Consider the following 27,158-nt stretch of genomic DNA (forward strand, 5'->3'; position numbering starts at 1 on the left):
GAAAAGCTGATATGTTGTTTTATGCCATTAAATGAAAATTAGATTCATCATTCAGTTGAATTTGGAGAGTCAAGGTCTTATTTTTTCTGTCAGTGTTTTCAGGTCTGTATAAATCAGGTTAGTATCTATCTCCATCAGGTGACCAGTCTGACCTTTCATTCAGAGGTGGAGTTCTAGAACTGCAGGGCCTTGGGCGGAGGGCTGTTCTAGGTGACTTTCTCTACGGTTTATCCTGTGAGAACTGCTGTTGGCTTTCAGCATTCCTAATCCAAAGCATCTGTTTATCTTAGATTCTGTATGCTGCTTGTTGAATCACCAGTCCTGTTTTGGGAGCAGGTATTTAAGCTGCCTGCAGATCCTTAGGTCTGACATCCTTTTTTTGAGATCTGGTAAAATCATAGCTAGACTGAATTTCAACACTACTTTAAGATGCATGCTAAGAGACAGAGTTATGATGTCTCGGTGTTCTGGGGAAGATCTCTGACACCCTCTTTCCAGCCTCTGGAAAAAGCTATCTCTGAGTTATATAGCATCAGTTTTAGAATTAAACCAAGTAGTACTTGTGAATCACTTAGAACAGTGTCCGGCACAGTGAGGGCTTAGTAATATTAGTTGTCTATTGAGATGATGATAACAGTGATACATTCCCCCTGCCCCTAGTTTTGTTGTGTCTCATTTACTTCTGATAATGGTATTATTGATTGTCTAAAAGGGCTTTTGTCATGCCATATTTACTATCATTGTAGTAGATTTTCAAGTTTGAATATGGTCATTATGTTATGATCAATCATACATTTAATTTTTTTTTTTTCTGAGAGCATGTGTGCATGAGGGTGGAGGTGGAAGGGGTAGAAGGAGAGGGAGAAGCAGGCTCCCTACTGAGTAGGGAGCCTCATGTGGGGCTCAGTCCCAGGATCCCAGGATCATAACTTGAGCCAAAGTCAGACGCTTAGCCCACTGAGTCACCCAGGTGCCCTATTTTAATAAAATTGTTACAAGGAAATTACAGGATTTAAAGATCTTTCCCCTAAAACAAGCAACAATTTTTATAATAAAAATCTTCCCATTAAGAAAAACATGGAGGGGCGCCTGGGTGGCTCAGTGGGTTAAGCCGATGCCTTCGGCTCAGGTCGTGATCCCAGGGTCCTGGGATCAGGTCCCACATCGGGGGCGGGGAGCCTGCTTCTTCCTCTCTCTCTTTCAGCCTGCCTCTCTGCCTACTTGTGATCTCTGTCTGTCAAATAAATAAATAAAATCTTAAAAAAAAAAAAAAGAAAAACATGGAAAAGTGATTAACTTACTTTCCTGAAAAGACAAAGTTGACTTAACCAATAGCAATTTTATTTTTTGGATATTAACTCTGTAAAAAAATGCTAGCCATTAATCATGCCCTTCGTTCTCTTCATTTGTGAGTCCTATTGAAATCACATACTCATTTAGGGCCTTGAGGATACTGGGAATCTGGGGATGGTTTGTAAATCACATTCATTGCAACATTTAAAGGAACTTTACTCAGCAGAATAAATCTTTATTTTTTTTAAAGAGTTATTTATTTGAGAGAGAGAGAGAGAGAGACAGTGAGCATGGGGGAGGGGCAGAGCTAAACGTGGGGAGAGTCCCAGGCAGACTCCATACTAAGCGTGGAGCCCAATGCAGGCCTTCATCTCATGACTCTGAGGTCACAACCTAAACTGAAACCAAAAGTCAGTCGCTTAACTGACTGAGCCACCCAGGTGCCCCTAGAATATATAAATCTTTAGATTAACATTTTAGGTAGAAATGTAGTCTTCAAAATGAGTATTAAATTGATTAACTGAGAATTCCTATAATTTTTTTAACTCAGTTTCCCAAAACTTAAGAGTACTATCCATGTTTCCAAGGCTATAAATTAGAATTAAAACTAATAAGACTACCACTGCAGTAAAAAAAATGAAATAAATTATTCTTCCTTCTAAATATATCATGAAGGCAGGAAATGAACATTGCTATAATATTGTTATCTAATCTAGAGGCTTTAGTGAGATTTTCTAGTTGCTCTAGTTATCTAGTTTCTTTACTAGAAACTAGATAACTAGTTGCTATCTAGTAGATAGCTAGTAGATAACAACTAGATAACTAGTTGTTCTAGTTATCTAGTTTCTTTACAACAAAAGAAAAAATTTTTTCCTGGTCCAAAATCTACTTGAGAATCACTTATTGCATTTAGTTGTCCTATCGCTTTAATTCCCTTCAGTCCTGAATAATTCCTCATTCTTTGTCTTTCGTGACTGTGGCATTTTGAAAGTATAGGCCATTTATTTTACAGAATGTCCCTTAGTTTGGGTTGTGGTTGTATATAACTATATATACTATATAGTTATAACTAGTATATAGTTATATAGTATATAGTTATAACTAGCTTATCATCCTGTTACTGTTTGTATGTGTCATTTCCCATTTTTTTCTTGATAGTTTTGACAGATTTTTCTTTTTTTTTCTAAAAGAGTGATATTTTAATTTGGTTGATTTTTTTTTAATTGTATGTTTTCTATTTAGGTTTTTTTTTCCCGTGTTTATTATTTTCTTCCTTCTATTTTTCTTTGGGTTTACTCTGATATTCCTATTCCAGCTTTTTAAGACTGATTTTAAACCTATCAACTTTGTCTACTTTTCCATCATCAGTATTTAAGAATGTGAAGAATGTACCTCTCTATATATCTCCTATACTTTCATATGTAGTATATTTATTATCATTTGGTTCTGAGTATTTCTTAAGTTATTTTATAATTTTGCTTTTAATTATGAGTTCATTTCCAAGGAAATGAGGTTCATAAATTTATCTTAATTGCCTTGGGAGTTGTGGTTAGAGAACACTTATGATACCAATTCTCCTAATATATTGTACTTCCCTTTAGGGCCTGGAACATATAATCCTCCACAGGGTTTTGCTCCCCAGGTCTTACACACTTTTACCTCAGCCTAATAAGAAGGGAGCTTTCTGTTTTTGTCCATTCTGCCATGTAGCAGTCTGGAAAATGCCTTCAAGGTAAAAGCTCAAGTCAGTGTGGGAGCTTACCTGTCCTACTTCTTCCTGAATTATTTTAGCCTCCCCTTGCCTGCCTTGGCTGTTCTTCAGTTTCCTCACATAGTTCTTAAATATTTGTCTGCTTTGTATCTAAAATCAGAGCTGGTGAGAGGAGGGCAAAAAGTCCTAGTTGTGCTCATGCAAATGACATTTGGGGCCCTGGAGTTGCTGTGGCCCTGCCACCCTGTAGCGTTCTTGGGATAATAATCGGAAGGTACGACTGCACATAAGGACATGACTCAGGGTGTCTTGTAGATTGATGTGAGTGAATGACAACTAAGTCTTAACACATTTGTGGATGAATGAGGGATTTTGATTTGAGTACTATACACTGAAGCAAAAATTGAGAATGGATGACATACTTCTCTTTTATGTATAAAATGTTTTGCCTTGATCATGCTTTACAGTTTACTCATAAGAGTTTATATTCACCTTCTGCTTGGAAAAAAAACCATATGCTCATTAATTTTCAAATAGATTTGGTGTTCTGAATGCTATGATTTGTGCTGGAGGTACACATGTAAAGTTTTTTGTAAAATGCTAATCAATAATTAGGGTTGAATATATATGTGTATCAGTTAGCTGTTGCCAAAATAATGCTACATGTTACAGGCTTGGATTTTGAGAAACAGACTCTAAGATGGAGATTTGTATGTAGGCAATTAATTAGGAGTCAACACCTGTGGAAGAGAAGGAAGGAGGCAGGATTGAACAGAGGAAAAAGGTGGGCTATGGTACAGTATGAATGAAGGCCTCAGCCAGCTTCCTGGGACACTTTGAAGCATTGTCCCAAATCAGCGTAACAGGTGGGACCTTTGTATTCCTGCATCATTGGGTGAAGGCAGCCCCAGGAAGAGGGCACGGCCTTGGCTGATGAATCTTTCTTAAATCAAGATCATTCCAGACATGATAGCTGAGGGCTGTCTGCTCACAGCACATCTAGCATGGACTGAATAAGTTCTTATTACACTACCCAGTATTTCAGTGGCTTATAACAAGAAGTGTTGTCTTAAATACTCCTGTGCAGATTGTCTAGGATTCTGCTGAACTAGACTGGGCCACTTTAGGTGACAAGCTGCAGGATGAGTCCAGATCTGCTCCATGTAGATCTCATCCGCTGTGAAAAAAGCCAGTAGCTCAAGAGGGCAAGTCCAGACATGGAAACACATGTCAGGGCTCTGTTATGCCACATATCCTGAGCATCTTACTGCCAGTCAGGTCACATGGCCAGGTGCAGTATCCGTGGAGTAGAAGAATGCTCTCCTGTGGAGGTCCAGGGGAGGGAGTGAATATTTGCTGAATAATAATCTAGTCTACCATAGCGTGATTCTACTTAATGAACAAAAGATGAGAATTTCACTGCCAAGATTTCATTGTCAGTCTTTCTCCTAAAATACTTCTGTTTGTCATCTCCATCTGTTATGAATGAGATGAAATGTGACAACACCTTCACCACTATTTGGCAGAGAGAACAGCTTGTGCTCAGTTCTTATGATTTTTTAAATTTAGATTTGAATGGATCTTGTCGTGTGTATCTGTATCTCTATTGAAAACATGGTATCTTTGCAAAGTATCTAAGAGGGAAGACTTCCAATTTTTTTTACATTTAGTCTTTAAATTCTTTGTCTTTAAATTGAGGTATACATACAGTGAAGTGTATTAAGTACACTTAGGTGCATAGCTCATAAATTATGTGTGCATACATTCATGTAATCACCACCCAGATCTAGATTAAAGAGCCCTACCAGAATCCCAAAATGTTCTATCGTGCCTCTCCTCAGTGATCACCCCCCTACCCCCTGCATCTGAGGTAATCATTATTTTGACTTCTCTTACTACTGAATGTTACTTTTCTCAAAATCCATTTAAATGGAATCAGCCACGGGCACCTGGATCAGTTAAGCGACCAACTCTTGATTTCTGCTTGGGTCATGATCTCAGCGTCCAGGAATCAAGTCTCATGTGGGGCTCCGTGTTCAGTGAGGAGTCAACTTGAGATTCTCTCCCTCTCCTTCTCCCTCTGCCCCTCCTCCCACTCGCGTGCATGTACTCACTCTCTCTCTAAAATAAATAAGTAAATCTTAAGAAAATAAATAAATGGAATCAGCCAGTGTGTTCTTTTACATGTGTAGCTCTTGAAATTTTTTACTATCTTACTGATAAACCATAAGTCATATGTCAAACTCCCATGTCTTAGCCTCCTTCTGAGAATCTTCACTTAATGTTGTCTCAGTCTGTGTTTTACTTGCAGTATAGCTCTTTAGGATAAGATCGGACTATATAAAAGTTCATTCAGAAGGAGCCACCTAGAGAAGCCTGGGTGGCTTAGTTGGTTAAGCCACTGCCTTCGGCTCAGGTCATGATCTCAGGGTCCTGGGATTGAGTCCCGCATTGGACTCCTTGTCCAGCAGGGATCCTGCTTCTCTCTCTGCCTCTGCCAACCACTCTGCATGCTTGTGTCTCTCTCTCTGACAAATAAATAAATAAAATCTTTTGAAAAAAACAAACAAAAAAAGGAGCCACCTATATGTGTCAGAAAGATGCAGTGCGTATGGACTCCTAGCACATAATTTGATCCTCTGGTTTCTTTATGAAGTTGGTCATCAGTGTCAATAAAATTATTCCCTAGGAATTCCACAGTGCATATGTCTGATGGGATGTTTATTTTCTACACCTACTAATCACGACAACACTCTCCTCTGGGCTGGGTTTCAAAAGTGGGCTTTGGGGGTTTCAAAAGTGGGCTTTGGGGGTTTCAGAGCCTCCAGTCAGCTGTAAGTTGGACCCATTCTTTCCATTTGATTTGTGACAGAGCATGAGTTAGTCTTCTGAAAGCAAATGCTTATTACTTCAGTGTTCTATAACACTGTAAAGAAAAGAACCTTTGTAACAATCTAATTAACAGTCGAATCACTTCACTTTTTGGTCATAATCACTTTTAAAGGCTATGATATTACTTTGGTTCTTTGAAACCTTATTAGATAATAGCCTGTCATTTTAAAAAAGTGCCTGTAAGAAAAGCCTTTTCATTCATCTCACATGAACAAAAGGCTGAAAATCCTTTCACGCTTTGAGTGGCTGGTATAATATCAGCTGAGAAAAACTCACTTAATTCTGTGACTTTTGGTTTCAGAGCACCTGTTAATTATAAAAATGACTTCTACCTCCTGAGGAATCTCAGTAGCACAGTTAATTGGTGTAATTATTGATTTTGAATACCATTGAATCTTTTTCAGTTTTGTTCCCCTTCATAAATTTAGTTTCAAAAATAATTGTTTATAGTAATAGATTACTAATTGAAGGGATCCCTAAATGCTCTTGGACTCCGTTTTCACTTTCTTAGATCAGTTATCTAGAAACAATAATTTCAGGGACGATGTGAAGTGTTTAGCATTGTACAGTAAGTACTTGAACTGTTGAATCTATCAAGTGGGAAGGTTAGCTAGAAAAGTGTTCAGTTGATTCTCAAGTTTGCAGAGCACAGGCAAAGAATAAACATCAATTGTAACATTTTTATAACCCTTGCTGCACAAGAGTGGGAAGAAATTCTCTTGAAAATTGAAGTTATTATTCCATGATTGTGATACATACAGCAATAAGCCTATACAGTGGTCTTAGCTGTGATTGTAACTAGGAAATAGATAATGAAATTCCTACGTGCTTTTGTTTTGTGGAGTCTGGTGATTTAGTTAAGAGAGATGCTAATCCTTGATAAAGCAGTTAGTTACCATACCTTAAACATGTCTGTATGTCCTAAATCCTGTCTTCAGTACTGTCAACAAATTTCTATTCTAGATCCTTTCCAATGTCTTAATGTATGAAGTGTAAATTTTTTTTTTTAAGATTTTATTTATTTATTTGAGAGAGAGACCTGCATGAATCGGGGGAAGGACAGAGGGAAATGGAGAGAGAGAAGCAGACTTTCTACTGAACAGAGAACCTGACGCACAGCTCAATCCCAGAACCCTGGGATCATCACCTGAGCCGGAGGCAGACCCCTAACCAACTGAAGTCACCCAGGAGCCCTAAATACGTCTTTTTAGTGCATACTGTAGCCAGTGATTCTTTTTAGTAGGTGACTATGATATTTGAGCTAGTTTTATATTCTTTTATGAATAGGGAACTCACTTACAAGCTACATTTTAAGAGCTGTGTTGTCCAGTAGATGTGATGCTATCCCCATTTTCTGAAAATTTCAGAAGATACTTTGTGTTCAAGGTCCATGACTTGGCTTTCATGTGTTAGAAAGTTTAAATAGAACTAGTTCTAACTTGGGAAGGATTTGGTCACCTTGCCAACCAAATCTGGGCCACACCTATATGCTTATCCAGACACAGCAGAGCCAATCATCGCCTTTTGCAGTTTTCCTGCTGCGCATACCAGTGTGCATATATGTTATGAATGAATCTTTCTCTCGGGTAGAAAAACCATCTCAAGTTTTTCAAAGCTTAAAGTTTAGGAACCTAAGTTTATTCACTGCTTCTAATGGGCAGAAGAATGTCTTTTAAGTAAGCTAGACCCAAGGTACTTTTGCAAAAAGCCAGGTGTATATTATTCATCTGTCTTCCTTTCAGATGACTCTTCCTATCACTGTCTCTTGAAATATATAGGAAACCCTCGCAGCCTAGCTGATACAGGCAAGCCTGGTCATCTCTTCTTGGTCTTACAAAATTCTAACCCAGTTACTGTTTTTGCATGGATACGTACTTTTGTTTCACTTAACATAGATGTATAGTTTTGTTGTGTCACCTCATTCTCAATTCCATTGTTTTCTCTATCTCTCGTTCTTAGGACATTCTCTTAATCCAACCTGAGAGTTGTTCTTCCCCTTTCTGGTATATCATCTCTTTTTCCCTTATCAAGGAAGGCTGTGCCAACCCTGTGCAGTAGCTGAAGTGATTTTGGTAACCAAGAAGATGGTGAAATTTACTGGCTTTCCAGTGTAATTACTTAAGAGGCTCTGACTCTTCACATGCAGGTTACTGTAACAAATGAATGCATTTTTTAAAATACCCATCTTATAAGGTACAAATCAGCATTTTCTTAAAGCAATAAATGGTAATATAAGGTCATCTGAGGTTTAAATTTTTCTTTATTTTGTTACTTAAAAAACAAACACCTAAATATATTAGTGTTAATTTTAAGTGCATCATGTATTTTAGTATTTCTGTTCATAAATAACCTAGCAAGTTTGCATTTCTGACCAATCTTTTCTATTTTGTTTTCTTTAGTTTCACGCTATGGATACGTTGTATAGGCACAGCTATGATTTGAGCAGTGCAATTAGTGTCTTAGTACCACTTGGAGGACCTGTGTTATGCAGAGATGAAATGGAAGAGTGGTCAGCCTCTGAAGCTAGTTTATTTGAAGAGGCACTGGAAAAATATGGCAAAGACTTCAATGACATACGTCAAGACTTTGTAAGTAGAAGATTGTAAATAAAATGTTGGGGTGGGAATATTTTGTCTTTATTAGGAATCTAGTAAACCATTTAGCAAGCTCGTGACTTAGTAATTTTTATCTGCTCCACTTAGAATGAAGGCTGGTGTTACAGAGGGAGAAGTTAACATTTGTTTTGGGAAGTAATTTTAAGACTCAAGGTCAGGAAGCTCTGAGTTCCAGGGTTAAAATATGGATAGCTTTTCTGACTGTTTGTGCTAAATATTTTTCTGAGCTCTGCTTTTTTAGTTTGTTGCTGTCCTTTAGACCTTTTAAAATTTTCTAGTTACCTTACTAATTGTTGAGCCTAAATTTGATGTGGACCTTTAATTTGGAAACGGCCTATACCAAGCAAAGTAGGAAAATTTGCTTTATAGGTTTCAATCCCTGACTCCTCTTTTTTTTTTTTTTTTTTTTTAAAAGATTTTATTTATTTATTTGACAGACAGAGATCGTAAGTAGGCAGAGAGGCAGGCAGAGAGAGAGAGGAGGAAGCAGGCTCCCTGCTGAGCAGAGAGCCCGATGCGGGGCTCGATCCTAGGACCCTGGGATCATGACCTGAGCTGAAGGCAGCGGCTTAACCACTGAGCCACCCAGGCGCCCCTCCCTGACTCCTCTTAATGCTATGTGGTATCTAACCTGGATTTTAAATACTGGATAATCTTATCTACTATTATGTACTTCCTTTTGTCTTTGTGTTTATGGAATTGTTCTCTTTAATTAAGCTTATAACCTCTTTGAAATGGGGAAATTTCTATTTGAGAAGTCCATGATAGCATTCTAGGGCAATCATTCTTTCTAGATTATCCAATTTGTGGGTATATAATTGTTCATTCCAGTCTCTTGGGATCTTTTGTATACTTGCAGTATCAGTTGTAATGTCTACTCCAGTTTTCATTTCTGGAATTTATTTCAGTCCTCTCTTTTTCTTGGTCTAGTTAAAGTTGGTCAGTTTTGTTTATCTTTCCAGAAAAGCAACTCTTAGTTCATTGATCTTTTCTGTTGTTTTTCTGGTTTATATTTCCTTTATTTCTCCTCTGACCTTTGTTGCTTCCTCCCTTCCGCTAACTGGATATCTTTTACTGATTTTTCTTTTTCTTTTTTTTCCAGTCTAACCAGATAATTTCTAATGACCTGTCTTTGAGTTCACAGATTCTTTTTTTCTGCTTGCCCATGTCTGTTATTGATGTTCTGTATTGCATTTTTCATTTAATTCCTTGTATTCTTCAGCTTTAGAATTCTTGTTTTTATGATGTCTTTCTCTATTGTGTGTCTTATTTTGTTTATTGTTTTCTTGATTTTGGAGTCTGTCTCCCGATTTCAGTTCTATCTGTATTTTCTTGTAGCTCACTGAGCTTCCTTAAAACCCTTATTTTGAAATCATTGTCAGGAAATCACAGATTTTCGTTCCTTTGGGGTCAGTTACTGGAAAATTACTGTGTTTCTTTGGGAATGTATTTTTCATCTTTCTTGTAGCCTTGTGTTGGTGTTTGTGCATTTGGTTGAGTAGGTGCCTACCTCTCCCAGAATTTAGCATCTGGTTTCAGTGGGGAGAGACCCTCCTCCTGCAGTGGGTTCAAGGGTGCTGGAAGGGAGGGTATGATGGTGCCAGCTCTTGGGAAGGCCCAGCATCTTCAACAGCCAGTGCTTTAGGTGTCTGCAGTGGCAGTGAAGGCGTTGGGGTCTTTGATGGCAAAGGCTGCTGGGGACCTCCTGATCTCTTTCTGTCCCATGGGATATATAATTGCCAAAGGAATCCCTATTGGCATTGGACCTGGCTTTGAAGTACCCTTGCTGTGGCAGCGAGCATTAGGTGTGAGCATGCTTGGATCGGCTACAGAGCCAGGCGTGGAGCATGGGGGCTTGCAGAGTGACAGCATTCTGGGGTCTGGTGTGCTGGCTCACCTGCAGTGTCCGTGCAGAGATTGGAGCACATGTGGAACGGCCATGGAATCAAAGTCTGAAGTGTGGGTGTGAGGAGCAGCCAGAGCTCTGGGGTCCTAGGTGTGCACAGGCTTGGAGGTCTGGTCTGGCAGCCCTGTTCCTGGGATGGGGACACAGCAGTGTCTTGTGGGAGGGGCGCAGCAGCGTTTGCCTCTTTGCGAGGTCAGTATCAGCAGTGGCTGTTGGTTACCTCAGTGGCAGAAGCTGTCTGTTTCCTCTGCAGAGCGGGCTGTTGGAGTCCACACCAACAAACGCTGCAGAGTCCTCTGCTGTGAATGTGGCAGGCATTCTGCAGCTGTCCTGAGGGCTCTTGAGGTCCTTGGTGGCAATGGCTGCTGGGCTCCTCTGCACATCAGGCCACTGGAGACCACAGTGGCACCACTACATGGCTTATACTGATAGCCTTTACCCTTCTTTTTTGTTCTTAGCTATTTCCAGATGTCTCAGCTGCCTCTGCAGTGACCCTTTTATTGCCCCACTGTGTTGCCAGAGGAGCTTGCTTGACTCTTCCCATATCCATCCTCCCAGAGCTGTTTTCATTTGTCCATAGCTGTCAGGTACAGAGACAGGTTTCTCCTACTCCCGTATCTTGCTCACCACTTCTCCTTGTTCATTTGTTCTGGAGTTGTCTAGTTTATTGTCATAAAGGGGATCATAATCTTCTATTACCCTTTGAAGGTCTTTGGGATGGAGCTGTAGTGATGCCCCTCTCGCATTCCTGACACTGGTAATTTAGCTCTTCTTTCTCTTTTCCTCATCAGTCCAGCTAGGAGTTTGTCAGTTTTATTGATCTTTGCGAAGAACCAGTTTTTTGTTTGATTGATTTTTTTTCTTTCATTGATTTCTGCTTTTATGTTTGCTGTTTCCTTTCTTCAGCTTGCTTTAGGCTTACATGTTTTGTCTTTTCCTAGTATCTTTTTAAGGTTGAAACTTCCTTGTAATGTAATCATTTGTTGGTAGTGTGTGTTTGGCTGATAGTGATTTTAGCTTTTTCTCAAAACCACCTTACTGTCCTCTTTAACAAAAATGATTTTCTTTCTTTATGGAACTCATTTTTCTTCTTTTTCAGTATTCTAAAGAGGTCTCTCTGGCTTACGTAGTTTTGGACAAGAAGTTCTTGTGTATGTAAATGTTTCTTTGTGCTCAAGATTTTCTCTCTACTTCTGTTTGTTTGGGTTTTTTTTATTTGTTTGTTTGTTTTTTTAGCAGTTTTACTGCTACAATGCTCCTGGGTGTGTTTTCCTTTGTAATTATTCTGTGAGTTTCCAAGAGCTGGGACCTGCTGTTTGTGTTAGTGTGTATGATTTATATATTTATTTATCTTCCAGTACAACTAATTCTTTTCTTGGCAATGTCCAGTATACTGATACACTTGCTAAAGGAATTCTTCAAATATGATAGCATATTTTGCTAACATTTATATTTTATTTTTTATATTTTTAATCTGTTTAAATTCCACATCTAGCCATCTATGCTGTCTTATCTTTTTAAGACAGCCTTAAGTATATTAGTATATCCTTTAATATATTAATCAGATTGTAGTTGGGCCAGGTTTGGATCTGGTGCTTGTTCTGTATTGGAAGGCCTAACATTTCATGTGCTGTCTTGACATTTATGAGCCTCACTGGGCCCCAAAAACTTAACTGTGAGTTCCACTGCTTTTGTTGGAGATGGCCCTCCAGCAGGAAAGGCTCCTCATCTCTGTTTTACTAGCATCTCCCCGCCCCTCCTTCAGCCTTTTGGGTTTCACTTCCCTGCCAGCCCACAGAATTACTCAGAGAAGCCAGTCACCTCCTCCCATGGGAACCCTCTTCAGAACCAGGCCATACCTCACCCTCTTGTTACACAGAACCTCACTCTCACAGCCCCTAGTGACTCACTGTGGCCCTACACGGTGTCATCGTCCCCTGGGATGTGTGAGTAGCTGTGACTCAGAAACCACTGTCAGTCTCCTCTCTTTTGAATTTCTTTTCTTTTTTTTTTTAAAGAAATTTTATTTATTTATCTGAGAGGGTAAGTGAGAGTGAGCATGAGAGGGGAGAAGGTCAGAGGGAGGAGAAGACTCCCCATGGAGCTGGGAAGCTGATGCAGGACTCGATCCTGGGACTCTGGGATCGTGACCTGAGCCGAAGGCAGTGGCTTAATCAACTGAGCCACCCAGGAGCCCCTCCAGTCTTTTGTCTTCAGTGTTGTGTGTTGTACGTCTGGCCATCTGATACTGTTTGGAGGGGCGGGTCCATCTCTCCATGAAGGGGTGAATAGCAGGTGATCTGAACACCCACAGACTTCAGATTCTTAACTGGGCTTGATGTGGGGTCTGGAATGTGGGAGGGCTTCTTCAGTATTCCTGTCTCAACCTCAGCAGGCCCTGTGCTACGGGGCCTCTCTCCACATTTTGATAAGTAGTGTTTTCATTTTTGTTCCTTCAAAGTATTTTCATTTTTCATTCTGATTCACTTTTTGACTCATGGGTTATTTAGAGGTAAGTTTTGTGATTTTTTTCCCCCATATACTTTTGTTACTGAAGTCTAGTTTAATTCTGTTGTGATCAGAAAACATACTTCGTAAAAAAATCAAATCTTACATTTTTGACATGTGATTGATTCTCATCCCAGTATATGTTCCATTATGGTGAATGTTCCATGTGCTCTTGAAAAGAAGAGGTATTTTGCTATTTGGTGGAATGTTCTATAAATGCTACTTAGGTCAAATTTATTGATGGTGTTATTCAAGTCTTCTGGAACCTTACTGATTTTCTGTCTACCTGTTCTGTTATTGAGAAAGCAGTATTAAAAGTCTCTAGTTATCATTGTGAATTTTTCTGTTTTTCTTTTTTAGTTAATATAGGTTTTTTGCTTTAATTATGTTGAAGCTGTCTTATTGGCTATATACATTGAGGATTGTTACCTTCTAATGAATTGACCCTTTTATCTTTCATCATGCCTCTTTATGGTAATATTCCTTGTGGTGATATCTGGTTTTTCTCCTGTTAATATTACCACTCCAGTTTTATTTTATTGATTACATGGTATATCTTTTTTCCATCCCTTTATTTGTACCTTATTTATGTCCAAAGTAGGCTTTGTAAACTAAATATAGTTTAAAACCAGTCCAACAATCTCTACCTTTTACTTGGATTGTTAGACTATTTACCTTCAATATCATCATCAATAATGTAATTTTTTATTTAAAACCAATCCTCTTACCATTAATTTTCAGTTTGTCCCATTGTTCTGTTCTTTCCCCCTTTTCAAAATTATTTTTTTTTAAAGATGTTATTTTACTTTAGAGAGAGAGAGAGAGCAGGGGGAAGGGCAGAGTGGGAGGGAGAGGCGAAGAATCTGAAGCAGACTCCACGCTGAGCGCGGAGCTGGATGGGGGCCTCGATCTCATGAGCCTCAGATCATGACCTGAGCTGAAACCAAGAGCTGGACGCTTAACCAACTGAACAACCTAGGTGCCCCTTTAATTATTTTTTTTATTCTAGTTTTCTCTCTTCTGGTGGCTTACCAATTAAACTTTTATTTGTTTATTGGTTTACAATATGCATCTTTAATGTTGTACAATCTACCTTCAGTCAAATCCAATTGAATCACATAGATTATAAGAACCATCTGACTGGGGTACCTGGCTGGCTTAGTATTGATAGAGCATGCAACTCTTGATCTTTGGGTCATGAGTTCAAGCTCCATGTTGGATGAAGAGCTTACTTAAAAAAAAAAAAAAGAGAGAGAGAGAGAGAAAGAAAGAGAAAGAAAGAAAGAAAGAAAAAAAGAACCATGTGATAATACTTCTAGTTCCTCCCTCCCATTCTTGTGCCTTTTTCATCATACATTTTACTTCTGCCCATGTTCTAAATCTCACCGTGAATTATTGCTATTTTTTCCTTTAGACAGTGATCTTTTTAAAGAGATTTTTTTAAAATATCTTTTTTCCCCATATTTATTTATGTATTGTTATTTATTTTAAAAAATGTTATTATTTCTGCCCTTCTTCATTTCTTTGTGTAGATTCAAATTCCCTCACCACCAGCAGGGCCTTTCTCAGGTTTCCTGCTCTGGGCCAGTTCTTTCTGACGAACACCGGTAGGAGATCCGTGGCAAATGTGGATGGATCCCCCTGGTGTCTGGAGCGCCCATAGATGCTAAACAGTTGCCCTAGCTCACTGTTGGCCTTTAGTAATTTGGTAAATTTTTGGTTGTTTTCTTCCTTGTTTTTATTTATCTTTGTGTGTGTGTGCTTTTCCAAAGTAAAAATAGTTCGTGAGTCTCCTGAGTCTAGTGTTTATTCAGAGTGATTTTGGAGTTTTCAGTTCAGTTGACTGTTTTGCAACTTTAGCTCTGTGGTGGGCTCAAGAATTGAAGTGGGTCCATAGAGTATCTGTTTGTTGTTTGTTTTTTTTTTTTTTTTTTTTCTCATTTGTAGGGTGGGAATGATATTCTCTTGTGGATTTTATATCCTAAAAAGCAGCATCCGAAATACACAAAGGAACCTGAGAAATTCAAAGTACAGAACAGTAAAGTCTCTGTTCTTTCATGTATTCAGGTCTCTTGGCATAGAAACTTCTTTCAGCAAAGGCTATTTCCTAGCTGTTTTTAATCATTTAAGCTTCAGTTGCAGATCACAAAATCACATAAGCTATCTTAAACAAAATGGGATTTAATTTTGGATAATTGCTTTTTGTAGTTTTATATATATTATATATACCTAGTATCTAATATAGAATTTTGGATAATTGATAGGGTTGGAGAAGTAGGCGCCAGGATGGACATCAGAACATTCCACAGAAATGGTCCAACAGGGGAGCGCCTACCTTTGCCCCACCCAGAAGTGGGAAGCTGCTGGGTTAACCTCTGTTACCGGACTACTTTAACCATGGTCTTGGGGTTAGGAAGCCTCTAGTGGAGCTGATGACTCTGGAACAGTTTTATGCCTTTTAGCTCTGCTGCAGCTAAACAGATTCCTGTGCACCCTTCCCTCTATGCTGCTTAACTCGCTTCTGAATTTAGGTCTTCTACAATTGTTTGTAAGAAATAAATCACAAGAGAGTCTCAGAAATATAATATTTCCATTGTAGCCTTCCAGTATAGGAAAGTGAACTTGAAGGAAGTTGGAAAGCCATAATTGGAAACAACAGAATCCATCTGAGTGAGCTAGTTAAGGATAGAGAGATTTATTATAGGGTATGTTGTGGGCTAATGGAACCTCGAGGCGGGCCAGGGATCTAAGTTTCGATGCTTCACAGCCAGGCCTTTTGAAGCCAAGAACGAACGAACTAACTAACCCTGCAATAGCAGCATCGTAGCGGAAACTCCACTACATATAGTGCCCCTACCACCAGTCTTATCTGATTTCTGCCCCAACTTGACTCTGTCAATAAGTGCCACAAATTGGGGTGCCTGGCTGGCTCAGTCAGAAGAAGGTGCAACTCTTGATCTCAGGGTCATGAGTTCGAGCCCCACATTGTATGTGGAGATTACTTAAATAAGTAAAAAGTAAATGCCATATGTCTAGGCCTGTTCTTTGAACACTTTACTTCCAACCTTTGTATAAGCTAGAGCACTTTTGATTATGGATAAGAGGGAGTTTAGTATAAAGAATAAATGTATTGGTTATATTAGTCAGGGTTCCTAGTTGCTAAGTATGAAATTCGCTAAATCTAATTGAAGCAGAAACGAATATATGGTATTAGGTTCTCACAGAATCTCTGGGAAGACTAGAGAACCAGGGTTGGACACTTCACTTCCAGGAACAGTGGAAATACCTGTGCCCTCCGCTGCTTGGCATCCATGATGTTAGCACGGATGACTGAAAGGTCAACACAGATGCCCCAGAAGAACATATTTCAACTATCATTCTTTTTTTTTTTTTTTTTTAAAGATTTCTTTACTTATTTATTTTAAGAAAGAGAGCAGGGTGAGGGGCAGAGGGAGAGAATCCTCAAGCAGAGCTTGATCCTAGGACCCTGAGATCATGACTGGGGCCAAAATCAAGAGTCGGACATTCAACTGACTGAGCCACCCAGGTGCCCCTCAACCATCATTTTTGGCAGACAGTTCATTCTCCCTGCATGCAGCCTCGTCCTTAAATTGCTCACTTCTCTATCCGGATGTCATCTTCCCAGTTTGCCTAAACATGATCCATATGTCTGCATCTTTGGTCCAGGGTATCTGGGGGAAATGTACCTTAGAGCTTTAATGAAGGCAAGCTGATGTGGATTGGAAGTGGGTATGTAGGATCTGCCATCATCCCCCACTTTGGTTCCTCAGCATCATCCTTGCCTTCTGTACATGCTTCCTTTCCTAATAGCAACTTTGAAACAATTGTAATTATTCCTGAATCATTAGAAAATGTGGTACCATTTCCTCAAATGTAATGTCACAGCCTCCTTGTCTGGTTGATGTTTATTCCTCCTCTGGTCTTATTCACAACCCTGTCTTTATTGCTTATAACTTCTGCATTCAATTATAAAGGTAAAACTACCATCAACAGATCTTATGTAAAAATAGAACGGGAATTGGACTGCTGAAGGAAAATCATTACACCAACCAAGAAAGGAAATATAGATAGCCTCTTTAATCTTCTTCCTTCCTCTGTTTCTGGAACTCACCCTAAGGTCTTCGTTGGCATTCAGAATCAAATTCCTCCACTATTCTCCCCTTCGTCCCTTAGGTGACCATTGTTCTTAACCTGGTAGGGTGAATCAAACCTTCTTTTCTGAGGGTTCTGAGACCTGGGTTAGAAGCAGTGTTCTGTGAGAATAAGTCCTTCATAAGTCTGTGGTTGTTATTGCTGGTCAATGCATTATAGGCCGAAAAGGCAAGTCATATTTGGAATAATTATCTATTCAACAAGAACAAGATATCTGTTTATTTTAGGATGCTGAGAGTCCAATGTAACTAACATGTTACCGTCGCTCTCGCCAGCAAGAACGACACGGAGACACGCGTGGAGGCAAACTTCTTTAATGGCTTCTTTTTATCTTCTTCCCCCTCTGGCGCAGCACAGCACGCAGCTCCCGCCGCCCCTCGGGTGCCACCGCCGCCTCCAGGGCCTCGCGCCGCCGCCTCGGCGCCCGGCGCCCCCGCCGCCGCCGCCATGGTCAGGGCTACGGCCCCCTCGGCCCAGGCGGCCCGGCCGGGCTCCCCGCGGGCCCGCCCCTCTACAAGTACATTCAAGCACATATACACCGGCAGCTTAGCCCACCTAGCCAATCACTGCAGTGCTCATGCACCTCCCGCGTGAGTGGACCTAAATGAACAGCCAATCATATTCAGTCCCTTACGGCTCTTAGAGTAGGCCTCCTGTACCGCTCCCGACATGTTACCAGGAATGGTGCCATGTTGGAAGGCCATGTACTGTGTTCTTTGCAGATTGGACATGTGGAGTAATCAGATCAGATTCAGTGAGAGGACATCCATGTGGTGGTACCCATGTGTAATCTCTGTCTGCTTGCCTCTGTGTCCATTTTGTTTACATGTCCTTTGAGCAGTCATTATTTTGGGTAGGGAAGGGGGCTGGCTGATAGCCCTAGAGAATCATATTTCCTCCTGATATTGAGAACCTCCTCTCTAGAGGGAACTTTTGATAAGCATGGAGACACAAATATTTTCACTCTTGGGCCCATTCAGAGGTATCCATTCGACAAACCTCTTTCTTAAGCCTCTTTGTTACCAACCCTCTAGTTGTATTCCTTTCTAGTCCCCAATCATTGTGACAGGTAGATAACCACTGTCTGCTAGTAGGTATGGATTAGTTCCTCTGGCCAGCTTGCCTTCAGCTCAAAGTAGAAAACCCTGCAGTGACTAAGTGACTAATGCCCTCCCCTCCCAAGGATCGCCCTTCTTCACTGTGCTTCAGAGCCGCTCCTGCTGGGGGCTGAAAGTCTGCAGCAGTGGAATTCTGGTCAGTGCCAGTGTATCGTGCAAAGCCATCCACCACATTTGGATTTTTTCCTCCTCACTTGACACGTCCTCAGGAACTCCTGTGAAGCCATGAGGGTTGAGGGAGGAAAGATCCTGCAACAGAAGTAGACACACTGCAATGTGTTACTTGTGCTTTTCAAGACCTGTACTTCTAGAGAGAGTGGTGGTGCCGAGCACAGCTGAGTAGGACTTCGTGGCTTCAATAAAATCCGGCTGATGATGAAGCTCAGGTTCCATAGTCACTTGGTTTCCTTTTCTCAGCCTTCCAGGTAATTGCACGCCAGGGGCTGCTTCTCAGAAGAATGGTTAGGGGATGAAGCAGTCTTAGCTTGCTTGAGCCCTGGGGGACTGTGCCCTGGACTTTCCTGAGGTCTTGCCACATGAGGTCTTGCGGTGGGCACCTTAACTCCATCCCTCAGACACTCTCCACCCCATCAGATTGGCCTACTGGGTCATAGAAAACAGTACTTGCTTTAGCCGTAGCGCACACCCCAGTGGCGCTGCAATTTGGCCCTTTAGGGAGGCCACACTTGGAACTGTTATTGGAGTTGCCACCCCATTAAGCTGAGAATAGTTTCTTCTCTTAGAACTCCATCTGTTTTCTCTTCAGAGCAAACAGGTGAGTGAAACGTGGAGGTGATGAGAGTGGTGTGGATATTGTACCCGTGGGTTTCAAGCAGACCCGTAGCTTCAGGGCAGTGTGGAAGTACTGTTCTGACTCTCCAGTCCCGACGGTGCATTAGGGCAAGCTCGCTAGAAGCCCAAGAGCACTGAGTCACCTTTCCATAAGGTCTGGCGCCACAGCTAAGGAGTGTGACTGTCCATAGTCATTTGTTTGAAGGTTTGATCTGTTCGGGTTTACATCTTAGATGACTGACAGATTTCCCTTTTCAGAGGGTCTGTGGACTATAGTCTTGGTTGTGGGTCTCATTGGTAGGAGCTCATTTGGCCAGTTTTGAGTCATCATAGGAAAATGGCAAAGGTGAGCTTCCTACTTCACAAATACAAGCCACACTCAGCTACGCTGTCTCTCAAGGATTTAGATTTTTATTTCATTTACAACAAAGTAGGTGAAAATAAAGCAGTTTTGATAAAGATGAGAACGGTTACGCCAGAGACCAAATGACAGCCAGGTGGAGCTGCATTTTTGGAAGTGTGAAGTAACTTAGGCTTAACCTATTTAAATATCGTTTCTAAAAATTGAACTTCAATCCCACCTGCAGCCCAAAAATAATTTTTTTGAGTAGGTCATGAGATATTTTCAGTCATAATGTTTATGATCTTTAATAAAATGGGAGGTGAGAAATGGAATTTGTTGTATTAGAGTCTCTGACTGCATATAACTTGCTTGGGATACCCTTTGCTAAAAATTAATTTTAGTTTTCTCAAACACTTCTCCTAGAATGAATCTTCCATGTGGATATTTGCCTCCTTACTTTTAAAAAGTGATAAAAAGAAAGTTTCTATAGTAGCTTGTTTTCCTTTATCATGTTAAATATTTTTTCAGCTCCCTTGGAAATCATTGACTAGCATCATTGAATATTATTACATGTGGAAAACTACTGACAGATACGTGCAGCAGGTAATTTCTTCATATTGCAACTAATACAATCACATTAAAGTGAGCTTTCTGTTCATATCTTAATATTTCTTAGCAATATACTTAATTTTAAATTTGCTTTATCTTTTCTGTACTATTTTAAATGATATGATTTCATGACCTTAAGATATTAAGAATTTAGTCCTAATATTTTCTTTACTTCAGAAGAACCATTACGATAAATTTTTCGAAAGACAGTGGGGAAGGATGCCACCAGAGAGGTGTTATTTTCCTTGCAGGATCTTGGTGCTCCATCTTTGTGAGTGTAGCCGACAGGAATAATGACCTGAGATGTGAACAAGTCATTTTTATGGATTATTAGAAATTTAGGGGTGCCTGGGTGGCTCAGTCTGTTAAGCAAGCTGCCTTCAGCTCAGGTCATGATCCCAGGGTCCTAGGATCAAACCCCGCAACGGCCTCCCTGCTTAGCAGGAAGCCTGCTTCTTCCCCTCCCACTGTTTTTACTTGTGCTGCCTCTCTCATTGTCTCTCTCTCTCTCTCTATCATATAAATAAAATCTTTAAAAGAGTTTCTTTATTTGAATGAGAGAGTGAGCAAGTGAGAGAGAGAGAGAGCACACAAGCCAGGGGAGAGAGAGAAGTAGGCTTTCTCCCAGCAGAGAGCCTGATGCTGGGCTTGATCCCAGGACTCTGGGATCATGACCTGAGCCGAAGGCAGCTGCTTAACAGATTGAGCCACTCAGGTGCCCCTCTAAAAGTTTTAAGTTGTCCTCTTAAATGTTTTGTTTTCTCCTCACGGAGAATATGGATGATTGCCTTATATTCTGGTTTGTGTTCTTTTTGGATATCTACCATATATTGTTTGCCTTCCTTGTTTGTATTCATTTACGAGCAGTTTCTGGATATGATTAGGTAATCTTTCTCCCATTCCTTTTCCTACATTTGGCTCCTAATTGGCTCCTAAAATCTGATGTGGGTTAGCCAGGCTTTAAAGTATATTACATCTCTCTTAACACTTGAGGGTAAATGCTTATTTAACTGTACTTAGGGGAGTTGTTATCTCTTTCTTTTCTCATGAACCTTGGAAACAAATCATTTCTGGGCAAAAAAAATGTTTATTTTAAAGGAAAGAGTGTGTGTGTGTGTGTGTTTTTCTTCCAGAAGGGCAAAAAAGAAAGTATAAACTAAATTTGCAAAATAAAAATGGTTATTTCTAAATCCTGTTTATTCACTTGTGGAACAATATAAAATGGACTTATTCACTGCTTTCTTTTTGAAATCTAAGAGTAAAATGGTATTAATACTTGGAGTTCTATACCTCGGAATCTAGTGACTTGTCTTACAAACTAACACAGTTTGAGAATATGTACATGAAAGAAAAGCCTTTGTTAAAATGGCAATTTTTGAATGATGTTTTAATATTTTATTTTCTTATGAATTTTTTGAGACAGTGAAGTGGTAATAATTACTAGGCATTGTATGTAAAATACTTTATCTATCTTTTGACTTAGAAACGTCTAAAAGCAGCAGAAGCCGAGAGTAAACTGAAGCAAGTGTATATCCCAACTTAGTAAGTAACAGAAATCTTTTGAAATATTTCTCATAGTGTGAATTCTGTGAAAACAAAATATGTCATTTTGGTCAATTTCAGCCAAATTTGAATTTCTTTTTGTCTCCTGTTTTCTGACACTACAAAGCACGAGACTTGCTTCCATTATATCACTATAGTGGTTTTTTTAGAAAGAGAAATGGCGGGTGGGAGAAACCCCAGTAGACAAAAGAATAAGAGGAAAAATGCCACATGATATACTTCTATCAGAGGTACAGGGAAAGCATCAGAAAACTAACTTGTGAAACTCTATTATTTGAAACTGTATTTCAGAAACCTAGCAGCTTTTGAAACTCCTATGTTACAGAATAGATTTGGGGGGTGCGGTGTACATTGCCGTTTTGAGGTTGTTTATTTGGTTGCGGATTTTACATTGTTTGGGAGAACAGTTAAAGAAAGTAAGAACCATACTTTATAAATGTTGGAAAAATAATGATTAGGTATCAGTTGTTTCACATGTCTGATATTCTATCATCATTATCTTGGGAACTTAGAAATCATTGTCATATCAAAATGAATGCCAGTTTGCTTTTCATTTGCTACATTTTAAATGAATTGCTATCTTTTTTTTGAGGTCTTTAGAGTTCCAGCAATCATTTCTTCAGGAAAACTTAGTTTATTGAGCACTGTGTAGATAGGGCTATACTAGGTTCTTTGGGGATTAAAATGAAATTTACTGCAAAGTTTTGTGTGCTGCTCCAAGATTTTTCTCACTAAAATTGTATTATACCTAGCCTTTTGTTTACTGAATTTTGATATAGTAATAGATATTTGTATATATAGGAGGCCTCATAGACAATGAATTAAATCTTTTTTTTATCTCAAGGCTGATAACATATAATTTACAGGACTCATAATTTTAATTCAGAGCTGTAATGTCCCTTCTGCAGTGGTTTCCAGTATTTTAGAACATTTTATATTTTATTTGAGTAATTAAGAGAAGAGCAACTCCCCAAAGAAAAGTGTGGTGACTCATATGTCAGGTTTTAGAAGCAAGCACAGCAGCTTTCTTGTGCATTGTAGTGCTGTGACATCAAAGGGAAGGTACATCTAACCAGTTTTCACCAAGTAACCCAGAGAATTGTTTCCGTATGTTTTGCATTGAAGCCGTTGGAATCTTGATCTAAGGCAAAGACCAGCAAACTATAGCCTACAGGCCAAATCTGACCTGCTCCCTATTTTTGTAAATAAGGTGTCATTGGAACACGGCCATACTCATTCATTTATGTATTACTTATATCTGCTTTCATGCTTAGATGGCAGCATTCAGAGGTTGTGACAGAAATTGTAATATCCACAGAACTGAAAATACTTAGGATGCCGGCCTGATCTTAGTGAATGATGTTTGGAGATCAAGACAGCTTCTAATCATAACTTTTTAAAAGTTATATAAATCTTCCACATAAATAAAAGTATGAAGTTATCTTGAGTTGGATAAGAATCTGAGTCCTTTGAAGAATTTCACAATTAACTCTGAAATCAAGTATTTTGAAACAAATAATTAAGAATCATTTTATGTTGCCATTTGCTTGAGCCCAGCCGTTGCCTGTATGCAGAGCATTCTGTTCACTGCTAGAGGTAGAAAGGTTAAGAAGACAGCCTGCCTTCTAGTGTGGGGGAGGCAGATGCCAAACAGTCACCTAGTGTGACAAGTACTGTGATGGAGAAGAACGGCATCGTTTTTATGAGAATTTGTACAGGAGAACCAGGCTCAGTAGATGCTGTCAGGAAAGATTCCTTGTGGAAGTGTGCTTGCGTGAACTCTGGAGAAGGAAGAGGAATTAGCCAGGTGATGCAGGCTTTCCAGGCCAAGGAGATCCTGAGACTGGAAGGGCAGAGCAGTAGTTAAGGAGATGAGACAAAGGCAGTGTAGCTGGTGTCTCTTAAGAGAGTGGTGAGCTGTGGGAGGCTGGCCAGGAGTTTACCCATCTGATAAACAGCGGAAATGGATTTTAAACAAGGAAGTGTCATGGTCAAATTTGTACTTTAAGACCACTGGCTCTATTTTAGGTAATGGTTTGGGGGAGGGGGGTAATAGTGGATATAAGGGGAACCAGTTATGAAGTTTTTGGAGAAAGGTGACAGTAGCTTGACCTGGAGTTGTGATCCTGGAAATGGTACACCACTCGGATGTGACTGACTTGTATGGAAGGGGTAGAGGGAAGATGTCAAGCTAGAGGTCCAGATTTCTGGACAGCACAGATAGGTGGATTGCTGTGCTTCACCAAGCTAAGAAACTAGCAGAGAAGCAAGCGAGGTCATTTTGACTTTGCTCTGTGCAAAAAGAGGTGTTGAATATGATGTCAGATATATTGGTCTTAGGTTCAGGGGATAGTTTTGCTCTAGAGATACAGATCTGAGCTTCATCAGCATATAATACTGTGTTTGAAACACAGATGAGCTTTCTTAGAGGAGCAATAAGTAAAAAGGGTCTTAGACCAAGGCTGAAGGAATCCAGGATTTATGTATCAGAAAAAGTAGAAGAGCAAGGTGAATTCCTTATCACAAAAGCTGAGAGAGGAGTGTGTTTCAGAGAGGGGAAGAGATTAATTAGTTAATTATGTCAGATGTTGATGAAAAATAGCCAGAATTTAGCAGCGTGGCAGTGGGTCAGTGATCATCTTTAATGAAGTGGCTGAGGACTGAATGTGAGCCAAGGAACTGCAGACTGTCGAGATGGGCAGCTCTGGGCAAAACTGGCTGGAAAGATCATTCGATGGGGTTCTTCACTTTGAGGGGTAGGTTGGAAAAGAGTAATAGAGTTTTTGAAGTTAGAGAAATATGTTTACATGACAATGAAGAGGGTCCAGAAAAGAGAATCGAATGTACAAAATTCTCAAGAGGGGAGTAGAGACAGAATCTGGAATACAGACGAGGGAGGAGGGGTTGGGCATTAGCTAAAAGCACAGTTTCAAATAATGCAGCTTTAAAAACTCCTTTTGTATGTTTGTCTTAGAGTAAAAGTTTATTCAGATGGTCACATCGAAATCATCTATCACCTGAAAATTAACCCGTTGGTACTTGGATTTGCAAAACGGATTTTAAATGATTCACATGTCTGTGTTCATTGGGTCTTTGAACACTTGTTTTCCTTTTATGATTATTACAGTTAAGACCAGTGGTTCATTCAGTCAAATAACATGCAAAATTCAGTTGAACAGCTAAGGTTGTATTTGCTTTCGTTCTTTTTTTCAGGCAGCTCACCTATAAATTTGTATTAGCTCTTTTTCAACACATATATTTAGCCCTGGGTTAAATGTCAGAAATTTTCATATTTTGGGGGAAGCCTTCTGGGATTCAGTCATTTGATTTAAGGGAACATTCTTTTTATCTATATCTAGTAGATTCTTTAAAAACACAAATACTACATACCTATGGAAGTCTTAGTCGTTATGTCACCACTTTTAATCGTGTACATTTTCAGCTGCAAACTATAAGAAGAGAAACGCGTTCTGGCTTGTTTAAAATGTGTTTTAAAATATGATTTGTCTTCAAAATACATTGCTGGCACAGATTAGAAGTGTGAATAATAGCCCTATTACAGAATGGGGACCTAGTGCACACGGAGGTTAAATGATTTCTTCTGGGGCGGTGGTGAGGCGTCATCTAGGAGTTACAGTAACAATGCCAGAAAGAAATCTTAATTTGCTGTCAGGCCACATTTACACATTAGGCTTTCACTCGTAAATGGAAGTGAAGAAATGGGGAGCAGAAAAGAAGAAGCTTCTGAGCCAACCCTGTGTTGAGACTCCAGGTGTCTTGGTAGTTGTGAACTCTCGTCATTTCAGTAGCCGTGGGGAGGTAGCATATGGTCTTCATTTAGTCATTCGGCATTCATTGCTAGCAAATGGCTGACTAGTTTATTGTGCCTGGTTTCATCTAGCAGATAGACGGGAAAGCTCCTCTAGAATGAAAGCTCCTTGAGATTAGGTACTTTGTTTACTAGGCACCAAATAAATATGTTTAATAAATTCTGAGTTTATTTGAGAACATGTCACGTGCACCTGTGTGGTATTCTAGGGCATGGCTTTATAAGCATGGGAGTTAGCTGACCCCGCATGGGGAAAAGTTAGCCTTGTTTGCTCCAAGCAAGTACCAAGGTAATCTGGGCTCCCTGTTTCTAAGGCATTGTGGCATCTGGGAAATTTGCATGTAAACACTTGATAGGTGTCTCCTTCTTGACCTAAAATTTTTTTCTAAAAAAGAAAAACCTCAAAATATATTTGTTGGCTTTTTTAATTTCAAGTGCTATGTAATCTTTCTTATAAAAAATCAGATGTTGTAGAAATTATTATCATAAATGGTTAAATCCCCTGAAATGCCAACTTACATTCCAGAGATATGTTCTGTTGACACCCACAGTGTCTTTGTTGAACATGTGGCTTTTGTGCAGTTCCCTCAAGAGCCAGTGCACTATCAACAGCTTCCATACCAGCAACAGGAAAGGCGCGGTGGTTTTCTCTAAACACAACACACTGCTTTTAGCTTAATTTATTTGATCAAAAAAATTACCTTTTATTCTCAGAAGAATCCATGACAAGTGTTAGAGCTTACGAACTTGTATCATTCAAAAGCATCAGAGGGTGTTCTAAGGAAATCGCATCTGGGTGAAGGAGAGCTAATGGCTGTATTTACTTTGTGCATATCAGGAGTAAGAGATTGTTTCTTACACACCCTTGTTCTGTACAGTTGAATGGTTTGAGTTCATTTTGACACCTTACTTCTGCCAGCTTATTTCTTCTTTACCAAACATTCAGATGTTTATATGTAGTTAAGATAAAACAGCAGTGAGATCGAGAGGCTTCTGCCTTGTTATACGAGTCATTTTTATCACCTCACTTTATATTTCATTGAAAGCAGCAAACCAAATCCCAACCAAATATCTGCCAGCAATGGCAAACCTGGTGCTGTGAATGGAGCCGTGGGGACCACATTCCAGCCACAGAATCCCCTCCTAGGGCGAGCCTGTGAGAGCTGCTACGGTAAGTTGTCTCCTTCGCGACCTGTGACGAGGCACGCGGCCCTGTGCCGGCTCCACGGGGTGGGAGGTGTGGAGCTGCCCTCTCGCTGGGCCTGAGGCACACGGCTCAGAGAGCAGGACCATGGGACGACATGGCCACCCTTCCCTTTCCCTTTGGCCTGGACACTGAAGTTTGGTCTTGGGTTTCCTCTGCTTCGCTTCTGTGGGGTGCTCTGTGGAGCATCCCATGGCAGTGTTGGCAGCTGTTGCTGGCTTTGTGCAGACCCTGTCCCACAGAATACACCAAATCCTATTTTGGAGTTTTTTAGTATACTTTGACAAAGGCTCCAGAAAATTCTGTCAGGAAGACCTGTGTGTGGATGAGGTGCTATTTGTAATCCTCAGACCCGGTTCTGTCAGAGCACACTGGTTTGGGAGAAGCTGCCCTACGATGTTTGCCTTTGCTTTCAGGGCCCCCACGTATTTATCAGTATCTGTCCATCTCCCAATCCTATCAGACATGGGCAGTATTGATTTGACCTGGATGTTAAATTGGTTTGGTGAGATGGAGTAATTGATACACTTTTAAAGAAACTTACTTATTTATGTATTCATTCATTCATTCATTCATTCATTAGAGAGAGCGTGTGCACAGGC

At 40.0% G+C, this 27,158-nt stretch overlaps 1 protein-coding gene across 5 annotated transcripts in view; it reads left to right on the forward strand.

The window, feature by feature from the left end:
* MTA3 (metastasis associated 1 family member 3) overlaps positions 1–27,158 on the forward strand; it is a 163,180-nt gene that overhangs the window by 102,043 nt on the left and 33,979 nt on the right. For 3 of the 5 annotated variants that reach the window (XM_082743289.1, XM_082743292.1, XM_082743291.1), the window contains exons 9-12: positions 8,296–8,484; positions 19,880–19,954; positions 21,444–21,502; positions 26,399–26,523. In XM_082743289.1, the coding sequence (XP_082599415.1) occupies positions 8,296–8,484; positions 19,880–19,954; positions 21,444–21,502; positions 26,399–26,523 (448 nt within the window). The remainder of the gene's footprint in view (positions 1–8,295; positions 8,485–19,879; positions 19,955–21,443; positions 21,503–26,398; positions 26,524–27,158) is intronic. The other 2 variants (XM_082743290.1, XM_082743293.1) reach the window with 1 other exon arrangement.

The sequence above is a fragment of the Mustela nivalis genome (assembly GCF_964662115.1).
Source record: "Mustela nivalis genome assembly, chromosome: 8".
Classification (NCBI taxonomy): domain Eukaryota; kingdom Metazoa; phylum Chordata; class Mammalia; order Carnivora; family Mustelidae; genus Mustela; species Mustela nivalis.